Source organism: Dermacentor silvarum, chromosome 1, assembly GCF_013339745.2.
Source record: "Dermacentor silvarum isolate Dsil-2018 chromosome 1, BIME_Dsil_1.4, whole genome shotgun sequence".
Lineage (NCBI taxonomy): Eukaryota > Metazoa > Arthropoda > Arachnida > Ixodida > Ixodidae > Dermacentor > Dermacentor silvarum.
The window spans coordinates 255,647,341-255,668,107 of NC_051154.1; the positions used below are offsets into that span (position 1 = coordinate 255,647,341).

Genomic DNA, 20,767 nt, shown 5'->3' on the forward strand with positions numbered 1-20,767 from the left:
AACCAATGGACCTCGAGCCGTACTCTGAAACGTTCCACTTCAGCGATAGTTCGCCTTTCGCCTTCGTGCGCGCGCTGATTGGCTAGTTGAGCAAAACTGAATGAGGTCGGGCTCAACGAGCCAATCAGCTCATCCAATTTTGCTGAAACAGCCAATCAGCGCGCGCCTGAAGGCGAAAGGAAAGTTAGTGGAATGTTTCAGAATACGGCCCCTCAACTCTACAAAGATGGCGAGCTGGAACATAACCATGTAAGCAGTGCACGGCAAAACGAAATGACTACACAAAAAGAGTATGTCTTTTTCTGTGTCTTCGTTTTGCCGTGCGTTGTTATCTTGGATGACAAAAGCACATGACATGCGCGACAAATGTTAATGGGTAGTGCCTACGCTAAAACGCGACACACGGAATAAAACACGACAAACGTACGCATACGGCCAATCTTACCTTTCGATGCGCAGTCGCCGTCAGCTCAGTGCACGGTAGAGCAGCCTAGGAAGATGCACCACATCAAATCGTTCGAATGATATCACGCGAGCGCGCGACACACGCGCTGCGCGTTCTCCCGAACTGTCCGTCGCATCCCGAGAACCCCTGCGAAAATCACGGTCAAGCGGCAAGCCACACCAGCGCCTCCTCTAGGCTAGGGTGTACCAGAAAGTGGAGTGGGTCCCGCGGACGCCTTGGCAAGCGGCGAGGGTAAAGCAAAAAACACGGAAAATGTGGCGGCGCTGCCGTCGCCTACTTCTGAATCTCCGGCCAATAAACGTTGGCTCCGGCTGTTTAGGCAGCGCTCATTGGCTGATGCGAGCTCGCGGGCTGAGTAGCTGTCGTCTGCTCGACGCACTGTCGTTGTTGCGCCGTTTGCGTTCTTTCCGCCGCTCTTTTTTCATTTTATTTACAATAGATCGGTGGGGAATAATCTCAGTGTTACAGCCACCAAGTATCCGCCTGTCAATGCTCAATGCAGCTGCGGTAGGGTCTCCGACGCGACAAGCGTCCGGCCGGCGAGCGGGGCCGTTCATTCGGAAGAAAGTGACGGTTGCGTCACCTGGATTTTCAATAAAAAATGACTCAGCGCAGAGCCCTCGTTGGACCCACTCCCCCAATCTAGTACACTCTATCTAGGCACTGGCAGGTCTGGCAACAAGAGCAACTACCGATGACACGCAATGGGGTAGGGCCACGTGAGGCGAGAGAAAAAAAAACTGCGTGAGAGAGAAAAACATGATGAAGGCGATGACAGCGCTGTATAGAGTGACCTAGAATATGGGAGAGTGTCCAAAGCGCCGCGCGAATACATGGGAGGAGCGAGGACCTTTTTGTGTGAACTCCCGCGCCGCGGCGCTGCTGTACCGGACCCGTGGGCTTTCTCCGCTGCGGAAGCCGCGCCAAGGCGGCGGGCGTCTGCTACAAGCCTGATATTTTGGTTACTATTAGCCAACATCGCGATAATTAGGGATATATTAAATACCACGTCACCGCAAGGTAATACCTCAGTGACTCGCCGCACAGAGAACGCTTTTGCCGGCTGTGAATACGGGTATTTTGTCTATATCCTTCCAGCTCGCTTGGTCCGCGCTTACGCGGCGGTTTGGGTAACTCATTCCGCTCACTTACTTCATTTAGTTATGCGTGGAATGAACAACATGAACGTGCTGCAGAAGAAAATAAGCTGGAGACCGCGATAATAACCAAGAGAACGTAGCAGATATGGCTAGCTCATGCTAACGCTTTTACACCCTATCGTTTCCTTTCTTTTATTTCATGCATTCGATTTGATTTACAAGACTGCATCCCGCGCTTTGTTGTTTCTTTATTAAGGCGGAATTCTTAACTTGGCTCTTGGGAAGCGGAATGGGCCTGTTGGCCGATGCCGCGGTTTAAAAAATAAATACAGACCGCGTAACTCTCGCGGCTCGTTCACTTAATTGGTATATATACCAAAGTATAGCGTGGAAAGGCACAAATGTGTGACTAAGATGACTGATGGGTCATGGCATTAGTAACTTGACATACTTGTACTCACGTCACGATTAACGATAACAATATGACGTGTGCTCATATGACGACGGCCAGAAATCCCTCTGATGCTGTGGTTGTGACGAGAAAAACGTGTTGAATGCCAATCTCGATCTCAACGTGTCGAACTTACCCATATATCATGAAGAACTGAGAGCACATGTAAAGGGTAATAATAGTAATGATAATTTCTGGGGTTTTACACCCAAAAATCACAATATGGCTATGAGAGACGCCTGGGATTCTTTAACGTACGTGCACCTAAATTAATGTGCACGGGTGTTTTATGCATTTCGCCTCCATCAAAATGTAAGCTGCCGTGGCGGGGAATCGAACCCGCGTCCTCGAGCTTAGCAGTACAACCTACCAAAGCCACTAAGCTATAGTACGGCGTGTACGTATAGGTAAAGGGTACACGAGAAATATACGCTGCAAAAAACAAGACAAACCAAAATAAATGAAACGCGAACAGTGCAACATTGTATACGTATGCCTCATTTCATAATTACGAGCAAGCGTCAGAAAACGAACATAATGGATTACGTATGTGCAATTCGTCTTTCGCCTTCTTGTGTTGCAGGAGCGCAAACACTAAGCGAATTTTAACATGAATGTAATTTTAGGAATATTTATTGCGTATGCTCGCTGGTTCGTACACAGCAAACATACTTACTGATCAATAACTACGTACTTTCAGTTACGTAATGACCGAGGCAACAAATCACCAGAACATAAACTTTTCATTTTTTGCTGTTATTGAAGATAACTATTTTAGGGATATGTAGAATCAATAGCGATATTTGTAGTGCATAAAAGACAGTAATTTTCAAGACGATTTTCCACTCAATATAATGCAAGCACAAACATCGTCACGCGCCGTGAATGCTTGTTAGTTTACGTAAAAAAATCACACGTTAAGCAATAACTATGGTATCATGAGAAGTTACATATATGTTGGTAATTTCAGAGAGGATTCACTGATTATTAAAACAAGGCTATTGCAGTAATAACTTTTACATACAAAATTAGTAAATGGCTATGCCAGTACTAGCTATCTAATCATTTCAATGTAGAAAAAAATATATATTTGTTTAGCTATATTGGCTGGATCGAATGGCTTTTCTTTCGAATGTTTGAATTTGAAGAAAGCTTCGCTCACGGTGAATCTTAAGGTACATCATGTGCGAAGTTTGTATTGAAGAGATAGCGTACAGCAAGAATTGCTCGTGTACGCAATCTCTGAAGCGAAATAAGCCAACAATATTGCGGCGTTAGGGCCGTCTTTGCTCTTTCTCTTGCTTCCCTTACACCTTCTCACTCTGCTCTGTTCATAATAAAATATTGTCGTGGCTAAAAAATATTCGAATAAATACATATGCACATAGCTGTAAATCACTACTGACCGTGAGCGAAAAGCGCGTAATGGTAAGCGAAGCGGTCACTGCACGCACGTAAGTATTTCGCTTGACTTCGCGAGTAATTTACCTTTTTCGTTACTGTTATTCTTGCAAGCATGGTGCTATTGCCCGCGTACCCATGCGAATAACGTTTCTTTTTTACGTTCTTTTCTTGCGCGGGCTTATTTAGAGCGTTTCTACGCACGCACAGTTACCGTAATACCGTTCCCGAACTCTAGCACCGGAGCTAGGCCGCGCTGATGAGTTTGATACGTTAGTTTTTGCATTATCGTGCTGCTTAAGCACAAAGAAACGCTCAAAGATGGGTAAGCTCCATGCAGCACCACACTGTTGAAGTTAAATAGAGTTTAAGTGCTTTGCGTGAAAAACGAACGCAAAAAACTACAGCGTGTAGCAGACGACCCTCGCTTCCCGCGCGCTTCGCGAGCGCGAAAAGCCCACGGGTCCGGAGCAGCAGCGGCGCGGCGCGGCAGTTCACAGAAAAAGGCCCTCGCCGGAGCCGGCGCTTTGGACACTCTCCCATATTCTAGGTCACTCTAGCGCTGTAGTTGCAGTGTACTAGAATAGGCAACTCTTCTAGTACACTGTAGCTGTAGTGTTCCACCGGCACTTTCGGACAGCGGAAAAACCCGACGTCTATGACGTGTTTCCGGTTCCCAACATTTGCTTCCACGCAAAGCAAAACTCTATTTCACTTCAACAGTGTGGTGCTGCATGGAGCTTACCCATCTTTGAGCGTTTCTTTGTGCTTGGGCAGCAAGATAATGCAAAAACGTATCAAACTCATCAGTGCGGCCTAGCTCCGGTGCTAGAGTTCGGGAACGGTATTACGGTTACTGTGCGTGCGTAGAAACGCGCTAAATGAGCCCGCACAAGGAAAGAACGTAAAAAGAAACGTTATTCGCATGGGTACGCGGGCAATAGCACCATGCTTGCAAGAATAAGAGTAACGAAAAAAGTAAATTACTCGCGCAGTCAAGTGAAATACTTACGTGCGTGCAGTGTCCGCTTCGCTCACCATTACGCGCTTTTCGCTGACGGTCAGTAGCGGTTTAGAGCCATATGCATATGTATTTATTCATGAATTTTTTAGCCTCGACAATACTTTATTATGAACAGAGCGCAATGAGAAGGTGTAAGGGAAACAAGAGAAAGAGTAGAGACAGCCCTAACGCCGCAATATCGTTGGCCTACTTTGCTTCAGAGATAGCGTACACGAACAACTCTTGCTGTACGATGTCTTCAATACAAACTTCGCGCACGATGTACCTTAAGGTTCACCATGAGCGAAGCTTGTTTCAAATTCAGACATTCGAAAGAAAAGCCATTCCAGCCAACAGGTAAACAAATATGTATTTTTCTACATTAAAATGAATAGATAGCTACTACTGGCCTAGCCATTTACTCATTTCTTATGCAAAGTTATTTCTGCAATAGCCTTGTTTTAATAATCCGTGAATCCTCTCTGAAATTACCAACATGTAACTTCTCATGATCGATATCATAGTTATTGCTTAACGTGTGATTTTTTACGTAAACTAACAAGCATTCATGGCGTGTGACGATGTTTGTGCTTGCATTATATTAAATGGAAAATCGTCTTAAAAATTACTGTATTTGATGCACTACAAATATCGCTATTGATTCTACGTATCCCGCAAATAGTTGCCTTCAATCAGTAAAACATGAAAAGTTTATGTTCTCGTGATTAGTTGCCTCTTTCATTAATTACGTAACTACAAGTACGTAATTATTGATCAGTAAGTATATTTGCTGTGTACGAACCAGCGAGCATACGCAATAAATATTCCTAAAGTTACTTTCATGGTAAAATTCGCTTAGTATTTGCGCTCTTGCAACACAAGAAGGCGAAAGACGAGTTGCACATGTGTAATCCATCATGTTCGTTTTCTGAAGTTTGCTCGTAATTATGAAATGAGGCATACGTATACAATGTTGCACTGTTAGCGTTTAATTTATTTTGGTTTGTCTTGTTTTTTTGCCGCGTATATTTCTCGCGTACCCTTTACCTATACACGCCGTGCCAGGCGCGGATCCAGGGGGGATGTCCGGATGTCCTGACCCACCCCCCCCCCCCCCCCCCTCAGATTTCTGCATCGCCACCTTGCTGACAAGGGGATGGCCCTGTCGCAAAAAAAATCTGGCCACCAGCATTCTTCAAAAGTATTTTTCGCGAGTACCAGTGGTATCAGCCATGTAAAAGTAAAGCTAGCTCGTTCACAAGCTTAGTTGTATTCCGTAAGAGTGTGGTGTCGCGAAGTTGCCGTAGTTATTTTTTCTCATGAGCACCTTGGACCTCCTGGCGCCTGCCGTGCCTTACTCGTCCCGTCGGTGGCATCGAATGAACGAGGGGACGTCCCTTTTGCCAAACACGCCAAGGTCTGCTCGAGCGCCTTCGCGCCTGATTAACGTAGTTTCCCCTTGGGGTGTAAACGGTTGCCTCATTGGCTGTCATCGGTTCCGCGACCAACCTGCTTAATGAAAGAGATCTCTTGCTGAAGTGTTCATATATAAATAATAACAACTAACAGCTAAACTAAGAACTACGCATAGGCAACTTTTTTTAACTGTAGCACTCATTGTGATCACAATTACACGTTGACAATATCCAGTACGAGCACAGTACCGTTCGTACGCTACAAGTTTTTCATTGTAACTTCGCAGTTTTATTGTCGTACATTAAGCATAGGAGGCTCAAGCCCGCCCGATCCGTTTATCTGAGTGAAGCCTCGAGCCGCGGCTGCAAAGTGGGGGAGCGTGACGTCAGCGGCCAACGCCAGCGCGCGGGCCTAGGATGGCGTCGCGTGGTTAGAGAAACGGAAGCAGATGCGCGCCTTGTGTAAAAAGATGACGTCGCGTGGGAAACAAAGCATGAAGACGCTGGCTCGCGCTCTCGCCTACTACGCCACATCGTTATTCTTGTAGGTGGCGTCGTGAGTCTTCATACGCGGTGATTCGCATATCGTAAACAACCAGCGTAGTGGTTGCTGCGTTGGAGCGGAGCGTTACGCCCGTATTCAACAACGTTCCTCTAGTCAACACACCACCACGACTCAAGAGAGAAGATGGCACCGCCATCCCTCTACAGAAGTGGTCACTGAGCTTCATGATCATGCACGGGAATTCATGAGAATTGTCGCGTCTTTATTCTCGATTATTCGGCGCAGTACAACAATTGAAATTTGGAGTACGGACACCCTAGAATAATTCTTCCGACTGATACTGTGTAGAAACGCGACTGTCTCTAAGTTTTCAATACAAACATATTCACGTACTGCAGTCAACAAAAAATAATTGTTCAATTTTAGTTAATTGGGCTGCTCACAGCGATAATTATCATCTCACTTTGCGCCCCCTAGACACATAACTTATTTGCACAGGTGGTCTTCGCGTGCCTCCCAGTGCCTAACTTTAAGAAAACCATAAAGCTTAGTTTTGAACACCCTGTATTATCAGGCGCAGCCGCCAAGCACATGGCTGTATTGGGTAACGTCCTTTTCCTACAAGCTCGGAGAAACCAATACCTGGCTTCGCTACAGGTCTTCTTCCTCTTTCTGGGGTTTTACGTGCCAAAACCAGTTCTGATTATGAGGCACGCCGTAGTGGAAGGCTCCGGATTAATTTTGACCACCTGGGATTCTTTAACCTCCACTACAACGCAAGAACACGGGCGTTTTTGCATTTTGCCTCCATCGAAATGCGGCCGCCGCGGCCGGGATTTGATACCGCGATCTCGTGCTCAACGCCTGAGCTGACTGAGCCACCACGGAGGGCCACAGGTGTTGCTTTAGCCGTATAAAACGCGGGTTTATCGTGAGGAAAAACGGTAAATTTCGGTAAATAAGAAAGGCTACTATCATCATCATCATCATCATCATCATCATCATCATCATTGACAGAAGCTGACCCCCCCCTCAGAAAAAACCTGGATCCGCCCCTGCGCCGTGCTATAGCTTAGTGGGTTTTGTAGGTTGTACTGCTAAGCTCGAGGACGCGGGTTCGATTGCCGGCCACGGCGGCTTACATTTCGATGGAGGCGAAATGCATAAAACACCCATGTACATAGGTTTAGGTGCACGTTGAAGTACCCCAGGTGGTCGAAATTAACGGAGCCCTGCACTGCGGCGTCTCTCATAGCCATATTGTGATTTTTGGGTGTAAAACCCCAGAAATTATCATTACTATTATTACCCTTTACCCGTGCTCTCAGTTCTTCATGATATATGGGTAAGTTCGACACGTTGAGATCGAGATTGGCATTCTACACGTTTTTATCGTCACACCCACAGCATCAGAGGGATTTCTGGCCGTCGTCATATGACCACACGTCATATTGTTATCGTTAATCGCGACGTGAGTGCAAGTATGTCAAGTTACTAATGCCATGGCCCATCAGTCATCTTAGTCACACATTTGTGCCTTTCCACACTATACTTTGGTATATATACCAAGTGAAAGAGCCGCGAGAGTTACGCGGCTTGTATTTATTTTTGGTACCGCGGCATCGGCCAACAGACACATTCCGCTTCCCAAGAGCCCAGTTAAGGATTTCGCCTTAATAAAGAAACAACAGAGCGCGGGATGCAGTCTTGTAAAGCATATCGAATGCATGCAATAAAAGAAAGGAAACGATAGGGTGTAAAAGCGTTAGCATGAGCTAGCCATATCTCTTTATTGGTGGCCACCAAAGTATCTTTAGTGGCCAGAAAAATCGAGCAACGGTAAAGCACAATGGTAGGGGCGAGCACAGCGGGCGATCATTGAGTCTGATCTGCCAATCAAGCGTGTCGGCTTTTATACATGACTCGTCGAAGGTTCCAGCGTAATCGCTGGGGACCGTGTACCTTGTAGAAAGTACTGCACAATTCGTGTAGCGCATACAATCTGATTGCACAAGGTTCGGTGAGAACATACACAACAGATATAATCAATGATACCATCCCAGTAAGTTCCAATCATGAAGGCGCGTCATGCACTGAGCGATAACATTAAGTTGATAGCGGGTGAAATACAGTCCCCAAGAAAAGGATAAATAAGTGCACGTGTCAATATGGCTGCCGAGATTAGAAGATCTCGGAGACCATGGCTTGTACTGCTTGCACTGATTTCGCCGCGAATCGGCAGACATGGAAAGTACCAGTAGCGCACCCAGGATTTCTGCCAGGGGGGGGGGGGGGGGTTGTCAGTGTGCCTAAGTTTTCCAATACCATCTAAACAGCACTAATTTCAATTTTTCACGGGAAATTGTCCAAAACTTCGTTTTTTGCGAGCGTGCAGATGATTGTGCGTCTTACATCTTAGTTGCAGTGCTCAAAGGCGCAAGGAAAAAAAAGGGGTTAAACAAAAGGGGGGGGGGGGGTTAAAACCCCCGAACCCCCCCTTTCGGTGCGCCACTGGAAAGTACAAGTACAACAGGCTCCCGGCTTTCATTCCAATGCATCTCGCACTTTTCGGACGCACACGCAAAGCATGGCGAATAGATAGAATAACTTAATTAGTACTATATATTCGAGATTTAAGGCGCAATCGAATAGCGTCCCGCACGTAAACTATGCTATTACGATATACTGAAATTCGCTTTCTGAAAAGATCATTTGCGTAACGGTAAGGCTATTTCCATTAACCCCGCTGTTAAGCTAACGTTACTAAAGTACACTCTAGTTAAACTAAAACATGGCAAAGTTGTGGAAATTAAACTGGCAGTTGAAATAAAACAGTATTTTAAGCGCGTACAGACGCAGTCGGTGTCAGTGACTGCAGAGAAAGCATATTCGAATATGCCGCGGAGCGAGTCTCCGCCCCAATTCAGTTCGCTCGTAGCGCCCTCGCACAATTTTTCCACACGCGACGCCTCAGCGGGAGAGCGCCATCCAGCCCACTCACTAGATTCTACACCGCTTTGGACACCACTAGAGCGTACCATTCTAGTGTTACTAGTATACTCTAGCGGCGCACGCTCCATGTTTTCTTGAACAGAGACGTCGCAAGCAGAGCTTAAGAATTATAGCTATTTGATGACGCCCTTTCGATTTAAAATGCCAATCATAAAGGCTACAGGTTGAATGCGGCGAAAGCAAATGTTGGGAGCCGGAAACACGTCATAGACGTCTGGTTTTTCCGCTGTCCGGAAGCGCCGTTGCAACACTACAGCGCTGTAATCGCCTTCACCATGTTTTTCTCTCTCACGCACTTTCTTTTCTCTCGCCTCACGTGGCCCTACCCCATTGCGTGGTCGACGGTAGTTGGTCGAGTTGCTCTTGTTGTCAGACCTGCCAGCCTACCAGTACCTCCTATAAATAGAGGCGCTGGTGTGGCTTGCCGCTTGACATTTTATTGCTTGACCGGTATTTTCGCAGGAGCTCTCGGGGTGCGACGGGCAGTTCGGGAAAACGCGCAGCGCGTGTATCACGCGCTCTCGTGATTTCATTAGAACGATTCGATGTGGTGCGTCTTCTCTATGTCGTGCACTGAGCTGACGGCGACAGCGCGTCGAAAGGTAAGATTGGCCGTATGCGTATGTTTGTCGTGTTTTATTCCGCGTGTCGCGTTTTAGCGTAGGCACTATCCATTAACATTTGTCGCGCAAGTCATGTGCTTTTGTCATCGAAGATAACAGCGCACGGCAAAACGAAGACACAGAAAAAGACCTACTCTTTTTGTGTACTCATTTCGTTTTGCCGTGCACTGCTAACATGGTTATGTTCCAGCTCGCCATCCTTGTAGAGTTGAGGGGCCGTATTTTGAAACGTTCCTCAATCGCCGAAGTGGAACGTTTCAGAATACTGCTCGAGGTCCATTGGTTCCAAACGTCTTCTGGGCACAGTAAAGAAAAAACGGTTCTGCGTATTTCGCGCAGCACTTGAAACATGACCGTAACGCACATTGGTTGGGATCAGAAATTGGCAATTTTTGTCTTTGTTGTTTTCGAACAAATGTTCACCACACAGAGATGGTGCGTGAGCGCGTGCAGACATGGCGCCGGCGGCCGCGCGTCGGTCTGCTGCGCATTGTAATGACCTGCGTACTTTCTAATAAGTGAAATATTGTTGTGTTCGTATCAGATGAACCCAGAACTGCAACTTATGAATAATCCAAGTGGGCATGGCAGAAACCTTAAAAAAAAAAAAAAAAAAAAAAAAAAAACGAATCGCGATGGGATGTACTGGTGCAAATAATTATGAATGTATGATGCGTACCCCTCATGGCTATTTGGGCTCTGAAACATTGCTGAGAAACTGTACTAGGTCGTAGCCATAGGCGTCGGCAGGGGGGTGCAATCGGAGTAGCCACGTGGTCGAGTTTGTCGGATCTCGGTCGCGCGCTCCCGGGTAGAACGTGGCTTGCATCACTGGCGGGCTGAAATGGGAGCGAATATCACAGCCGTAATTGCCTTCTCGGCCGCTTGGCTGGGCCGAACGGCGCTAGCTGACGGGGATGGGAAGCGTTAGCTTCCACGGGCGACTGCGTTCCAAGCGCGTTCCTGACGTATTTTCTATGCCGATCCCAGACAAGTCCCCCACTGCGAAGCACCGCGCCGCCGTTTTCGATGCACGCGGCAGGCCTTAATCGGCGGCCGTGGTAATCCGCACCGCAAGACTGGTTTAGAGGGCTCGAAAGTGTCCAGCTGAATCTACCAGCTGAAGCTTCAGCTCAAGGACTTCTATTAAATGCACGGCAATTGAGAAATCCTTTTTTAATCGTTAAAATCTAGTGACTGGAGGAAACAGATTTTCTATTTAGGCCGTCTATCTTTTAATAAAGTTTGTGGGAAATCGCGAAATTTAAAGATTATGTAAACTACAGTAATACATCTAAAGAGGACAATATTCATGTATTATACACCACTCCGAAACATACCACTAACGTGCGAGTGGTACTTTTGCAAAGCCCTTGCAAGTGTAATGAGTTCACGTGAGCTGTAAGTTCGCATAAGAGCTGCCCATTTTAGATAACATAATGGGTAGAGTTTATAGAAATGCGATATGTTTTTGATGCAGAGTTGTGGATTTTTAAACTTCATGTTTATATTTATATTAACATATTTTTACCAATTTTAGTACAACATTTCAGGCTCTAAATCCAAATTCTGCTTCTAGTCACCAGACTTTAACATTCTTTAAATGCAATAAATTGTATTCAAATTGGTCCATGGGTTGTCTCATAAAAGCATTTCTGCGTTTTACATGCATTTTAATAGGCGGCATCCAAGTTGGCCTTAAGCTTAAGCTTTCTCTTGACATTTTTATTTGTCTTTAATTCGGTTTGTAATGAAGACCATGACTCAAACATCAGTGGCCATATATGAAACTGGATAAACCGAAGAGCTCCTGACAGCCGTAGCTGGCAGGTGTACTTTTCCATTATGATATGAAAACACAGCCTACCATTTCTCGACAGCCCATTTGTTTGGAAAGATCTAACTTTTCTTTCTCCACTGAAATGTTTTGATTTGTTGCCGTAAGTGTGTTTGTAACAGGTACAGAAACCGCTAAGCGTTCTTGTTTTTTTAATTGTATTGGGTGCTTGCTGAGCAATTGTGTAGATATGGACAAGTACTCTAAATTGTGCATTAAAATTCTGCAACCTGTAATTAAGAAGGTTGGAAGGAATCTTGACACTGCAGGCGAGACGCATTGGTGTGAATATAACTTTCAGTGACATCCCAATCCCGGTGTTGTCTAAAGTTACTCATGAGCATAAACAGGATTTTCACACGAGACCATGGTTATTCAGGTAAATCTTTGCACAATGCGAGTATACCCAGTGCAAATATTGGTAAGACACTGTCTGGCAAAATAGTAAAGCCAGCAAGCTATGACCATACATTTTGTTCCAGTTTTGTTGTTAAGCATCCTTTGCTTAAGGGCAAGCTGCAATAAAATTTCAGACCACATGGAAAGTTTAGTTTCAGATAGTTTCTGTTGTAGGCAAACACGATCAAACATGGTTGCAGCCTCGTCAGGCTGAGACAGTTTAGATTTAAAATTGCTTCTCTAGTCGGTTCTTATTACAAACCGGTATCGCATTATTAACACAGCTTTAGAATATTAGAATTTAGAAGCCAAGCATACGCTACATTTCAGTCAACCATACCCACAAAAAACTTTTGCTGTCTCAAATGCTGGTACCATTCACAAGCACAGCATTCCCATCAAAATAAAAAATGACTGCTAAACGCCTCTGTGGACTCCTGGAATCTCTGGACTAGCACGACTCATCATTAGCACAGAAAGGCTCAATTTGCCATTTATTGGCGATTAGTGATAGATAAGAGTTAGATTAGTGATAGTTACAATGCTATTTCTTTGTGTAAGTAAACACAACGTACAGTAAACTGGCCATTGTATTTTAGTATAACGTACATAAGCCACAGAAACAGTAAGGAGAAAGCAATTTCTTCATGTATGTAAGGCGCTTGTTTGCTTGCCAACAAGGGATGCCAGAATTTAGGAACACCAGTTCTGCCTCCTTTCGCTACCTGCCTGAAGCAGGCAGGCAGGCATGTGTATCGCAAGGTGTGTATCGCAAGTCTTCAGCACCAGTATTGCAGCGAGAGTGCGTGTATAATTGTTTTTGCAATAAAAGAAACGGGTGATCCTGTTGTGCCAAATATTGTACACTGATTTTCTAGGTGCGGTGTGAGGTGCAGAGGACTCTGCAGTTTCCTTGTGCCTTTGCATTCAAGGCCAACCTGCACATCACCTTCGATGTTCTCGACCAGATGGTCCTCATGTCTGGGTCAGAATTCAACAAGCTGGTGCGGGAGATCGAGACTCGATCAAAGAAGGAGCCATTGGTGGTGTCCAGCATCGACACTGGCAACGTTGTGGTGTTTTTGCGTGCCTTCTATGCTGCCTGCAGACTGTTCCATGATGAGAAACTGCCACAGCTGGTCCGTGGCACCTGCCTTGTACCTTGTACGCAGCACCTTTGTTACACCAGGCCGGCTCATCTGTCGCCCTGCGCAGGTCTGTAAATTTATTGTTGCGAAGTCCTTTCTAACAGCAGGCATTGCACCAGCGCTGTAGGCTCGCGTTTACACGATTTCAGCAGTGAGGCCATGGGACCGGGGGGGGGGTACGATGGTTATGTAGAAGATAGCCCTATCAAAAATGTCCAAAAGTATATAGGTAAAAACAAGTAAAATATAGTTCATCGGACCACCGCCTACCACCCGCAGACGAATGGCCTCACCGAGCGCCTAAATAAGACCATCGCCGACATGCTGGCAGTGTACGTCGACGTCGAACACAAAGACGTGGGATGCAAAGACAATGTCTAAAAATTATTGCCTATTGACTTGATTGTTGACTGATCTAACTAACCTAACCTAACTTTTACAGTTTACATAGATTCACACTCAGCTGCATGCATGTTGTTGAGTTTTAAATGGCACTTGAGGGAGCGGAGTCACAGGCGAGGTTCGATGAGCAGGAGGGTGCAAGTTTGAGAGGAAAGGGCTGCGGAACGAGAAGCGACTAGAGATCAGTTTGAGTGCGAGACATGTGTGTTGCGGAAAGCGTTGCGGAGGCGGAAAGGGCACACAATAGTACTTTTGGCATCAAGCTGTCATGCTATCTGATGGATGGAAATCAAAGCAATTTTTCAGCAATGGGCGCACTTTTCATTGTGCCTAAACCATACCTGCAAACTTCATAAACATAGCTGCAAACTGTTCTGCATTCAAGGAGTGGTAACTGCCGGCGGATGAATTTGCAACCTTGTGCTTGATGCATTGTGTTAGCTTTGTATTTTTTGTTGTTGTTGCCTCTCTCCTCCCCCCCCCCCCTACCTGACAATGTTCCCAAATTTTGAGGTCCCTAGCTTGGCAGGCATGCCAAGAGTGTCGCAACGAATAGCCGATCTCAAAAACAATACAAGATTGCTAATACTCTGCCCTCTAAGTGAGAGTAAAGTTAAGCAAAAGCTGAATTTAGCATTTATTTTTCACTGTCGTGATGAAGCACAAGTAGCAAGGACAAGTTTTGGTTGAAGTGGGTGGCGTGGGTGCAGTTATGTTGTAACACTAGCTACGCAAGAGACCCAAGGAAGTTTGCATGTGTATGTAATGCTGCACAAGGCTCTTTTGTGCATTTTTTGCGTGCCTACTTTGGGCCTTGTATATTAAAGTGGGCACATGTGCTTTATGATGCACTAAAACTTTTTAACAATAACTGAAATGCATTCTGCCACTCTGCAGGTCCACTTCGAGAACAGGAGTTCGCCATCCGTATGTCGTTCAGGAATGACAACCTGGACAAACTGTCGTTCACACTGAATCTGCACTCGTCTCTGGATGCTCTGCTGGACGCCGTTGTCGGAAGCTTCCTTCGTCAGGGAGTACGTATTGGCACGTATATGAATTCATAAACAAGAATAATTATTGGATATAATGAATGTTCAGATATAACGAAGGTATTCTGATGTCGATATTTAGGCAATAAAAATGTGGGTATTCTCAGTAAAAACAAACAAACAATTGACTCCAATTAGCTTTCTCAATAGGAATCAACTGGGACCAATAGGAACCAATTGGAAAATCCTTACTTCCAACCTTTTACGATTGGGTCTGAGGAGAAACCAATTGGAGTTGCCAATTGAAATGAACTGGACCAAATTGGAACCGATTGGAAAATCCCTAGTTCCAACTGGTTATGATTAAGTCAAAGTGAAACCAACTGACTTTGAGTCCGATTGGACTTGCCAATTGGAATCAACTGGGCCCATTGGGAAATCCTTACCTCCATTTGGTTATGATTGCGAGTTAAGACTTGGTTACGAGTTGGGGATGCAACCAATTGAGTAAAATTGGACTTGCCAGTTTGAACCAGCTAGGCCCACCTTACATCCCCAACTCTACTACCAATAGGAATAAACTAGCTAGAGCGTAACCAACTGAGAAATCGTACTTTATGAACCCATTCAAGGAAACTGGAATGAATTATAGCTATATATGCATGCAGTACCAAGGCTATAGCAAACCGGTTTCTGACAGCTGGAATCCTATTTAGGTTTGCTTTGTCGGGTATATATAGGTATTGGTATGGCCCATTGCTGCAATTGGTTATTGCAACCAGTTGATTTCAAATCAATTGGCACCCATCCGGTACAATTGTCCACTCCAACAAAAACCAATTGGTCACGTTCCAGTACAGTTAAACCTGCTTATAACGAACCTCCATATAACGAATTCCTGGATATGACAAAGTTTTTCTATTCCCCGCCGTTACTCTTTAGAAGCACATGTATTTGAGACCTCTACGTAACGAAGTGGCAGCGGGAGATCCCCTCGAAATAACGAATTTTCACCGCCCACAACCTAGAGATTTCGCCCAAAATTCTGTCATTTTTGCGCAAGCAGCAACCGGAAGCACCTTCTCCGCCGCTACGGAATGCAAAGTGCGTGAGCGTGTGCAAGGCGGGCCTGCATCACTCGACCCGGTGATGTTGCTGCCGCGGGTGTGACCTTTCCCTCTCCCTTCATTAAAACCTGATCCTGCCGCTTGCTACCTACACTGCACTGCTACCGACTCACCTACACTGAGTAGACTGCCCCCAACGCAGATCGCTTTCAAGATACGGCCTGCACGACCCGCCGCGTAGTACGCAGTTGGGGGGTTTTACGTGCCAAAACCATGATCTGATTATGAGGCGCGCCATAGTGGGGGACTCCGGAAATTTTGACCACCGGGGGTTCTTTAATGTGCACCTAAATCTAAGTACACGGGTGTTTTCGCAGTTCGCCCCCATCGAAATGTGGCCGCCGTGGCTGGGATTCGATCCTGCGACCTCGTGCTCAGCAGCCCAACACAATAGCCATTAAGCAACCGCGGCGGGTTGCAGTACGCAGTTGATGCCAGAGTACAGTACAACGCCGCCTGCTATTCCTCCCCCCTCGCTCCCTCGCTGGTGCCTCGAGCGCAACGGAAGAAGGCGCACTTCCTCCCTGCTTTTCTTTCTTGGGCGCGCGAGATTTAGACTGGTCGTTGGATCCCCTCGCACGCTTTCACTCGCACATACAGCATACGGCACGCGGTGACTGCGTTATCTCCCTTGGACTTTATACGGAACATCTATGAGCCAAAACCAATTTTAGGGCCACAATGCGTCATAGACACCATCTTTAGAACAGAAAATACGTCATAGTTGTTGCCCTCGCCACTTTGGGCGGCCAATGCTATCGTCACGCCACCAAGCCAAGCGACATGAAAAGTCAAAATGGCCGCTCGGGCCTGCCCGGGGTGGCAGTTCGCAACGTATGATGCGGGAACGGTCCCACAGTTGCGACGCAACAGCGGGGTTACCAATGCATTGGGTTCTATGGAAGCTGTGCCGGGAATGGCCGTAAACAACGTAACAGACAGGAAAACGCAGCACCCGGGAATGTAACAGCGGGGTTCTACTGTTACGCTATACGACGGCATCGTGACGCTCGCTCTTCGTTTCTGATGCCTCGGGCTTGTGCGAAACGACACACGTCCACGCGTCCAGTACCTGGTGCGACATTCCAAGGATGAGTGCTTCGACGAAAATGGGTGCGCGTTACAATTGAGGGCGCGTTAGAATCGAGTAAATACGGGTTCGTTTCTTTTTCGAATTTTCGTGCCGAGCCTGCATATAACGAAATCCTCTTTATAGCAAAGTTTTTCGGGAGTTTGTCAATTTCATTACGTCCAGGCTTAACTGTAGTTCAATTGGTCCAGTTATGTACTTATTTACGATTGGAATTTTCCAATTGGAAATTTCATAATTGGAGTTGATTGCTTTTTTGACAGGGTTAGATAGCTAGCACAGGCACTAAAAGCCTCATTTTATGCACGATAATGACTGAAATAGGCACTATAAATTGTTTGTAAACCACATTCTATGTATTGAATGCGTGTGCCCCATTTTCATAAGAAAACTGACTTAGTGTTCAGTTCCGAGGTCTGAAATGCAGCAACCACATAGCTCAAGTCATCGCTTCACATGGTTTTGCTGGGCACATTTTCAGTATTGTGCTGCAGAGCTCTGCATCACATAGTGTGGTCAGAGGTGCACTATGGAAGAGCTTTTTTGTGTTGTGTAGTTGTGACCCTTTCCACATATTGCACAGCATACAGCTGGTGACAGTATGTGGCAAGGAGAGAATGCCTGTGTAGAGGGTAGCGAAGATGAGCGAGAAACCATGATGGTCGCAAAGTCGTTTATCAAACATTTGTAATTTCGCTGTTACAGCTTCACTGCAAAAAAAATTTTGTGGCTGTATGTTTGTAGACTGGTACACAGCTGCCAATATTTCCGCGAGACAGAAGGCTGGCACTGAAGCAGAGGTCAGCATTAGGCCAGCACCGAAGAAGTAGAGGTTACTCCTCGCCATCTTGGCTGGTTGCTGCTGCGCCTGTGCTACTCGCCTGTAAATATTTGTTAATATATGTTTTTGTGCAACATTTTTTTTGGTTGAGGTTCATCCCCATCACCCAAGCACAGAACTCCAAAGTGGTCGCGCGCGATATGACGCAAACTTGGCCAGACAACCCTATTCATCGCAAACCCTATTCATCGCTGTCCGTATGGTGTTTCTGCTGCTGATCGGGCGATTATATAAACCGAAGTGACAAGATGGTGGCAAAAGACATTATAGAACCTTTGTCTAGCCCAGCATCCCCAGTTGTGCTCGTCAAGAAAAAAAGACGGCACCTGGCATTTCTGTGTCGATTACAGACACCTCAAAAAGATCACTAAGGATGCATGTCCGTTGCCACGCATATATGATGCCCTCGATTGCCTCCACAGAGCGAGTTATTTTTCATCTATCGACCGGCGGTGTGGCTATTGGCAGCTTGCCGTGGATCCTATGGACCGCGAGAAGACCGCTTTTGTAACACCTGACGGGCTACACCAATTTAGTTATGCCCTTCGGCCTATGCAATGCGCCAGCCACATTTGAACGCATGATGGATTTGCTCCTTTGTGGCTTCAAATGGTCGACCTGCTTATGTTACCTAGATGACGTTATTGTTTTCTCAACGACATTTGACAGCCATATTCAGCGCCTGTCCGCCATCCTCCAAGTGTTCCGCAGTGCCGGTCTTCAGCTTCATCCAAGAGCATTTTGGTCGCCGCGAAATAACAGTGCTCGGCCACCTTGTTAATGGTGTAGGAATCCGACTTGACCCAGAAAAAATTCGCACCATGAAGCATTACCCTGCACCTTGCTGAAGCAAAGGCGTTTGCTCCTTCATTGGCCTATGTTCATACTTTCGTCGCTTTTTCGAAAATTTCGCTGATATCGCTCGTCCGCACACCGACCTTCTCAAGAAAGATATGCCTTTCGTCTGGGGCCATTCAGAAGCTCATGCATTTTCTGCGCTTATCCGCCTTCTGACGACTTCTCCTCTGTTGGCGCACTTCGACCCATCTGCTTCTACAGAAGTTCGGACGGATGCCAGTGGATACGGAATCGGCGCCTTCCTTGCCCAGCTCCAGCATGGTCGTGACTGCGTCATAGCCTACGCCAGCTGCCTGCTCCCTGCCTCGGAATGCAATTAATTAATGAGCGTGAATGCCTTGCCCTTGTTTGGGCAATCTCTAAATTTCGGCCATACCTCTTTGGCCGCCCATTCACGGTAGTCACTGACCACCATGCGCTGTGCTGGTTTTCCTGGCTGAAAGATCCTACAGGCCGTCTCGGACGCTGGGCTTTGCAATTACAAGAGTACTCGTTTTTTGTCATCCACAAGTCTGGCCAATTACATCAGGATGCGGATTACTTGTCGCATTATCCCGTGGATCTACCCGACAGCACCAACCCTGGCACCAATGCCCGTGTCCTTTCTATATCTCAGTTACTTCATTTCGGCGATGAACAGCGGCGTGATCCGGCGTTACATTCCATCAACAGTCTCGGTTCCAGGCCCTTTGACGAGTCACTCCGGATGTTTACCTTGCATAACGGAACTTTATACCCCCATAGTTTTTGCCCCGAAGGCCCTGAGCGCTTGCTGGTGGTACCCTCCCACATGCGTATTACTGTCCTCCATCAGCTTCACGACGAACCTACAGCAGGTCATCTTGGTGTAACGCGGGCTTATGATCGCATGCGGCGTCGTTTATTTTGGTTTGGGCTTTATCGCTACAGGCTAGTGATAGGCGAGTTGCACTGGCAGACCCAAAATAAGCATTAAGGACTTTTAGGGATCAATAAGGCTTCACACATGAGTGCACAGCATACCAGGTGAACCTATACAGGGTGTCCTAGCTATCGTGCTTCTTATTTTTAAAAAGTGCATATTGTTCACAGTTGAGTAGAGCAGCCACCAGTAGTTTTTTGATGCCAACAAAACCTTGCCAAGTATGACTGTTTTGCATGCGAGAAGCATGTTGTGGAGTTTCTTCAACTTTGAAAATATATGCCTGTACTCTTCTAAGGGCAAAAAATGTGTGCACAGGTGTACGACGTGATGAAGCTGACAGACTGTCCGTCGGCCATGCAAGTTCGGTATGCCGCATCCAAGGGCATGCTTTGCATCAACCCTGCCCTGCCCAGCAAGAAGCTGCTGTGCCTACGGCCCAGCATGCAGACTTTCTCCTGCACCATCTCGGAGTACCTCGACGTGGTCAAAGTCTCCACATCTCGTATGTTGATTGATTGGATGTGTATTCTTTTGGTCCTGTTGGTGAAGCAATGAAGAAGCACAAACATGTTACCAAAGGAAGATGAGATAAATGGCAAAATCGCTCATTGATATTTCTTAGTAGTGCTTGCCATGTCCATCTTTTCATGTTCGTTATGTCCTTCTTTGGTCTCATGAGTTTAAATGGCACAAAGCAACACTGATGTTATGAGACACCATAGCATTGGTGTCCTAGCATTGCACCATAGCATTGGTACCATAGATTGGCACCATGGCATTGGCACCCTAGATTATTATTGACTTCCTGGGGTCCTTAAACATGCACCTAAAACACAAGCATCATGTGTGGCACTTGAACTCGTGACTTCTTATTCAGGTTTAATTCAGATTATGATATTTAGAAATATCATTTACAGTTGAGGCACGTCACCTCATTGAGTCTGTCCTTGTCTAATTGGTGTTAATGTCCCTTAAAATTCTCGAAGCTGTTCGCACTTGAAGTTGTCACTAGAGCATGGAAATGTTGATCGACACAGAGCATTACATAGGCACCAATAAATTCTGTCTATTGAAACTTAAAATTTATGTCTTTTGAATCTTCAGAATTGTGAGATGTGCACTGCCAAAGAACAGATCAAGAATTTTCTTTCTTCCGAGTTTGTACACTGTAAGATCCATGCAAGAACTCCCTC

At 46.1% G+C, this 20,767-nt stretch overlaps 2 protein-coding genes across 2 annotated transcripts in view; one reads left to right on the forward strand and one right to left on the reverse strand.

Moving 5' to 3' along the window:
• The window catches only part of LOC119439416 (uncharacterized), a 593,935-nt gene extending 593,340 nt beyond the window's left edge, over positions 1-595 (reverse strand). The window contains exon 1 of the mRNA XM_049660818.1: positions 446-595. The gene's annotated coding sequence lies outside the window, so the exon portion shown is untranslated. The remainder of the gene's footprint in view (positions 1-445) is intronic.
• Positions 596-12,180: 11,585 nt separating this feature from the next.
• The window catches only part of LOC119439527 (uncharacterized), a 394,460-nt gene continuing 385,873 nt past the window's right edge, over positions 12,181-20,767 (forward strand). Inside the window, 7 exon segments of the mRNA XM_037704848.2 lie at positions 12,181-12,192; positions 13,091-13,366; positions 13,368-13,427; positions 14,660-14,672; positions 14,675-14,813; positions 17,555-17,570; positions 19,890-20,076. Of these exon segments, the coding sequence (XP_037560776.1) occupies positions 12,181-12,192; positions 13,091-13,366; positions 13,368-13,427; positions 14,660-14,672; positions 14,675-14,813; positions 17,555-17,570; positions 19,890-20,076 (703 nt within the window).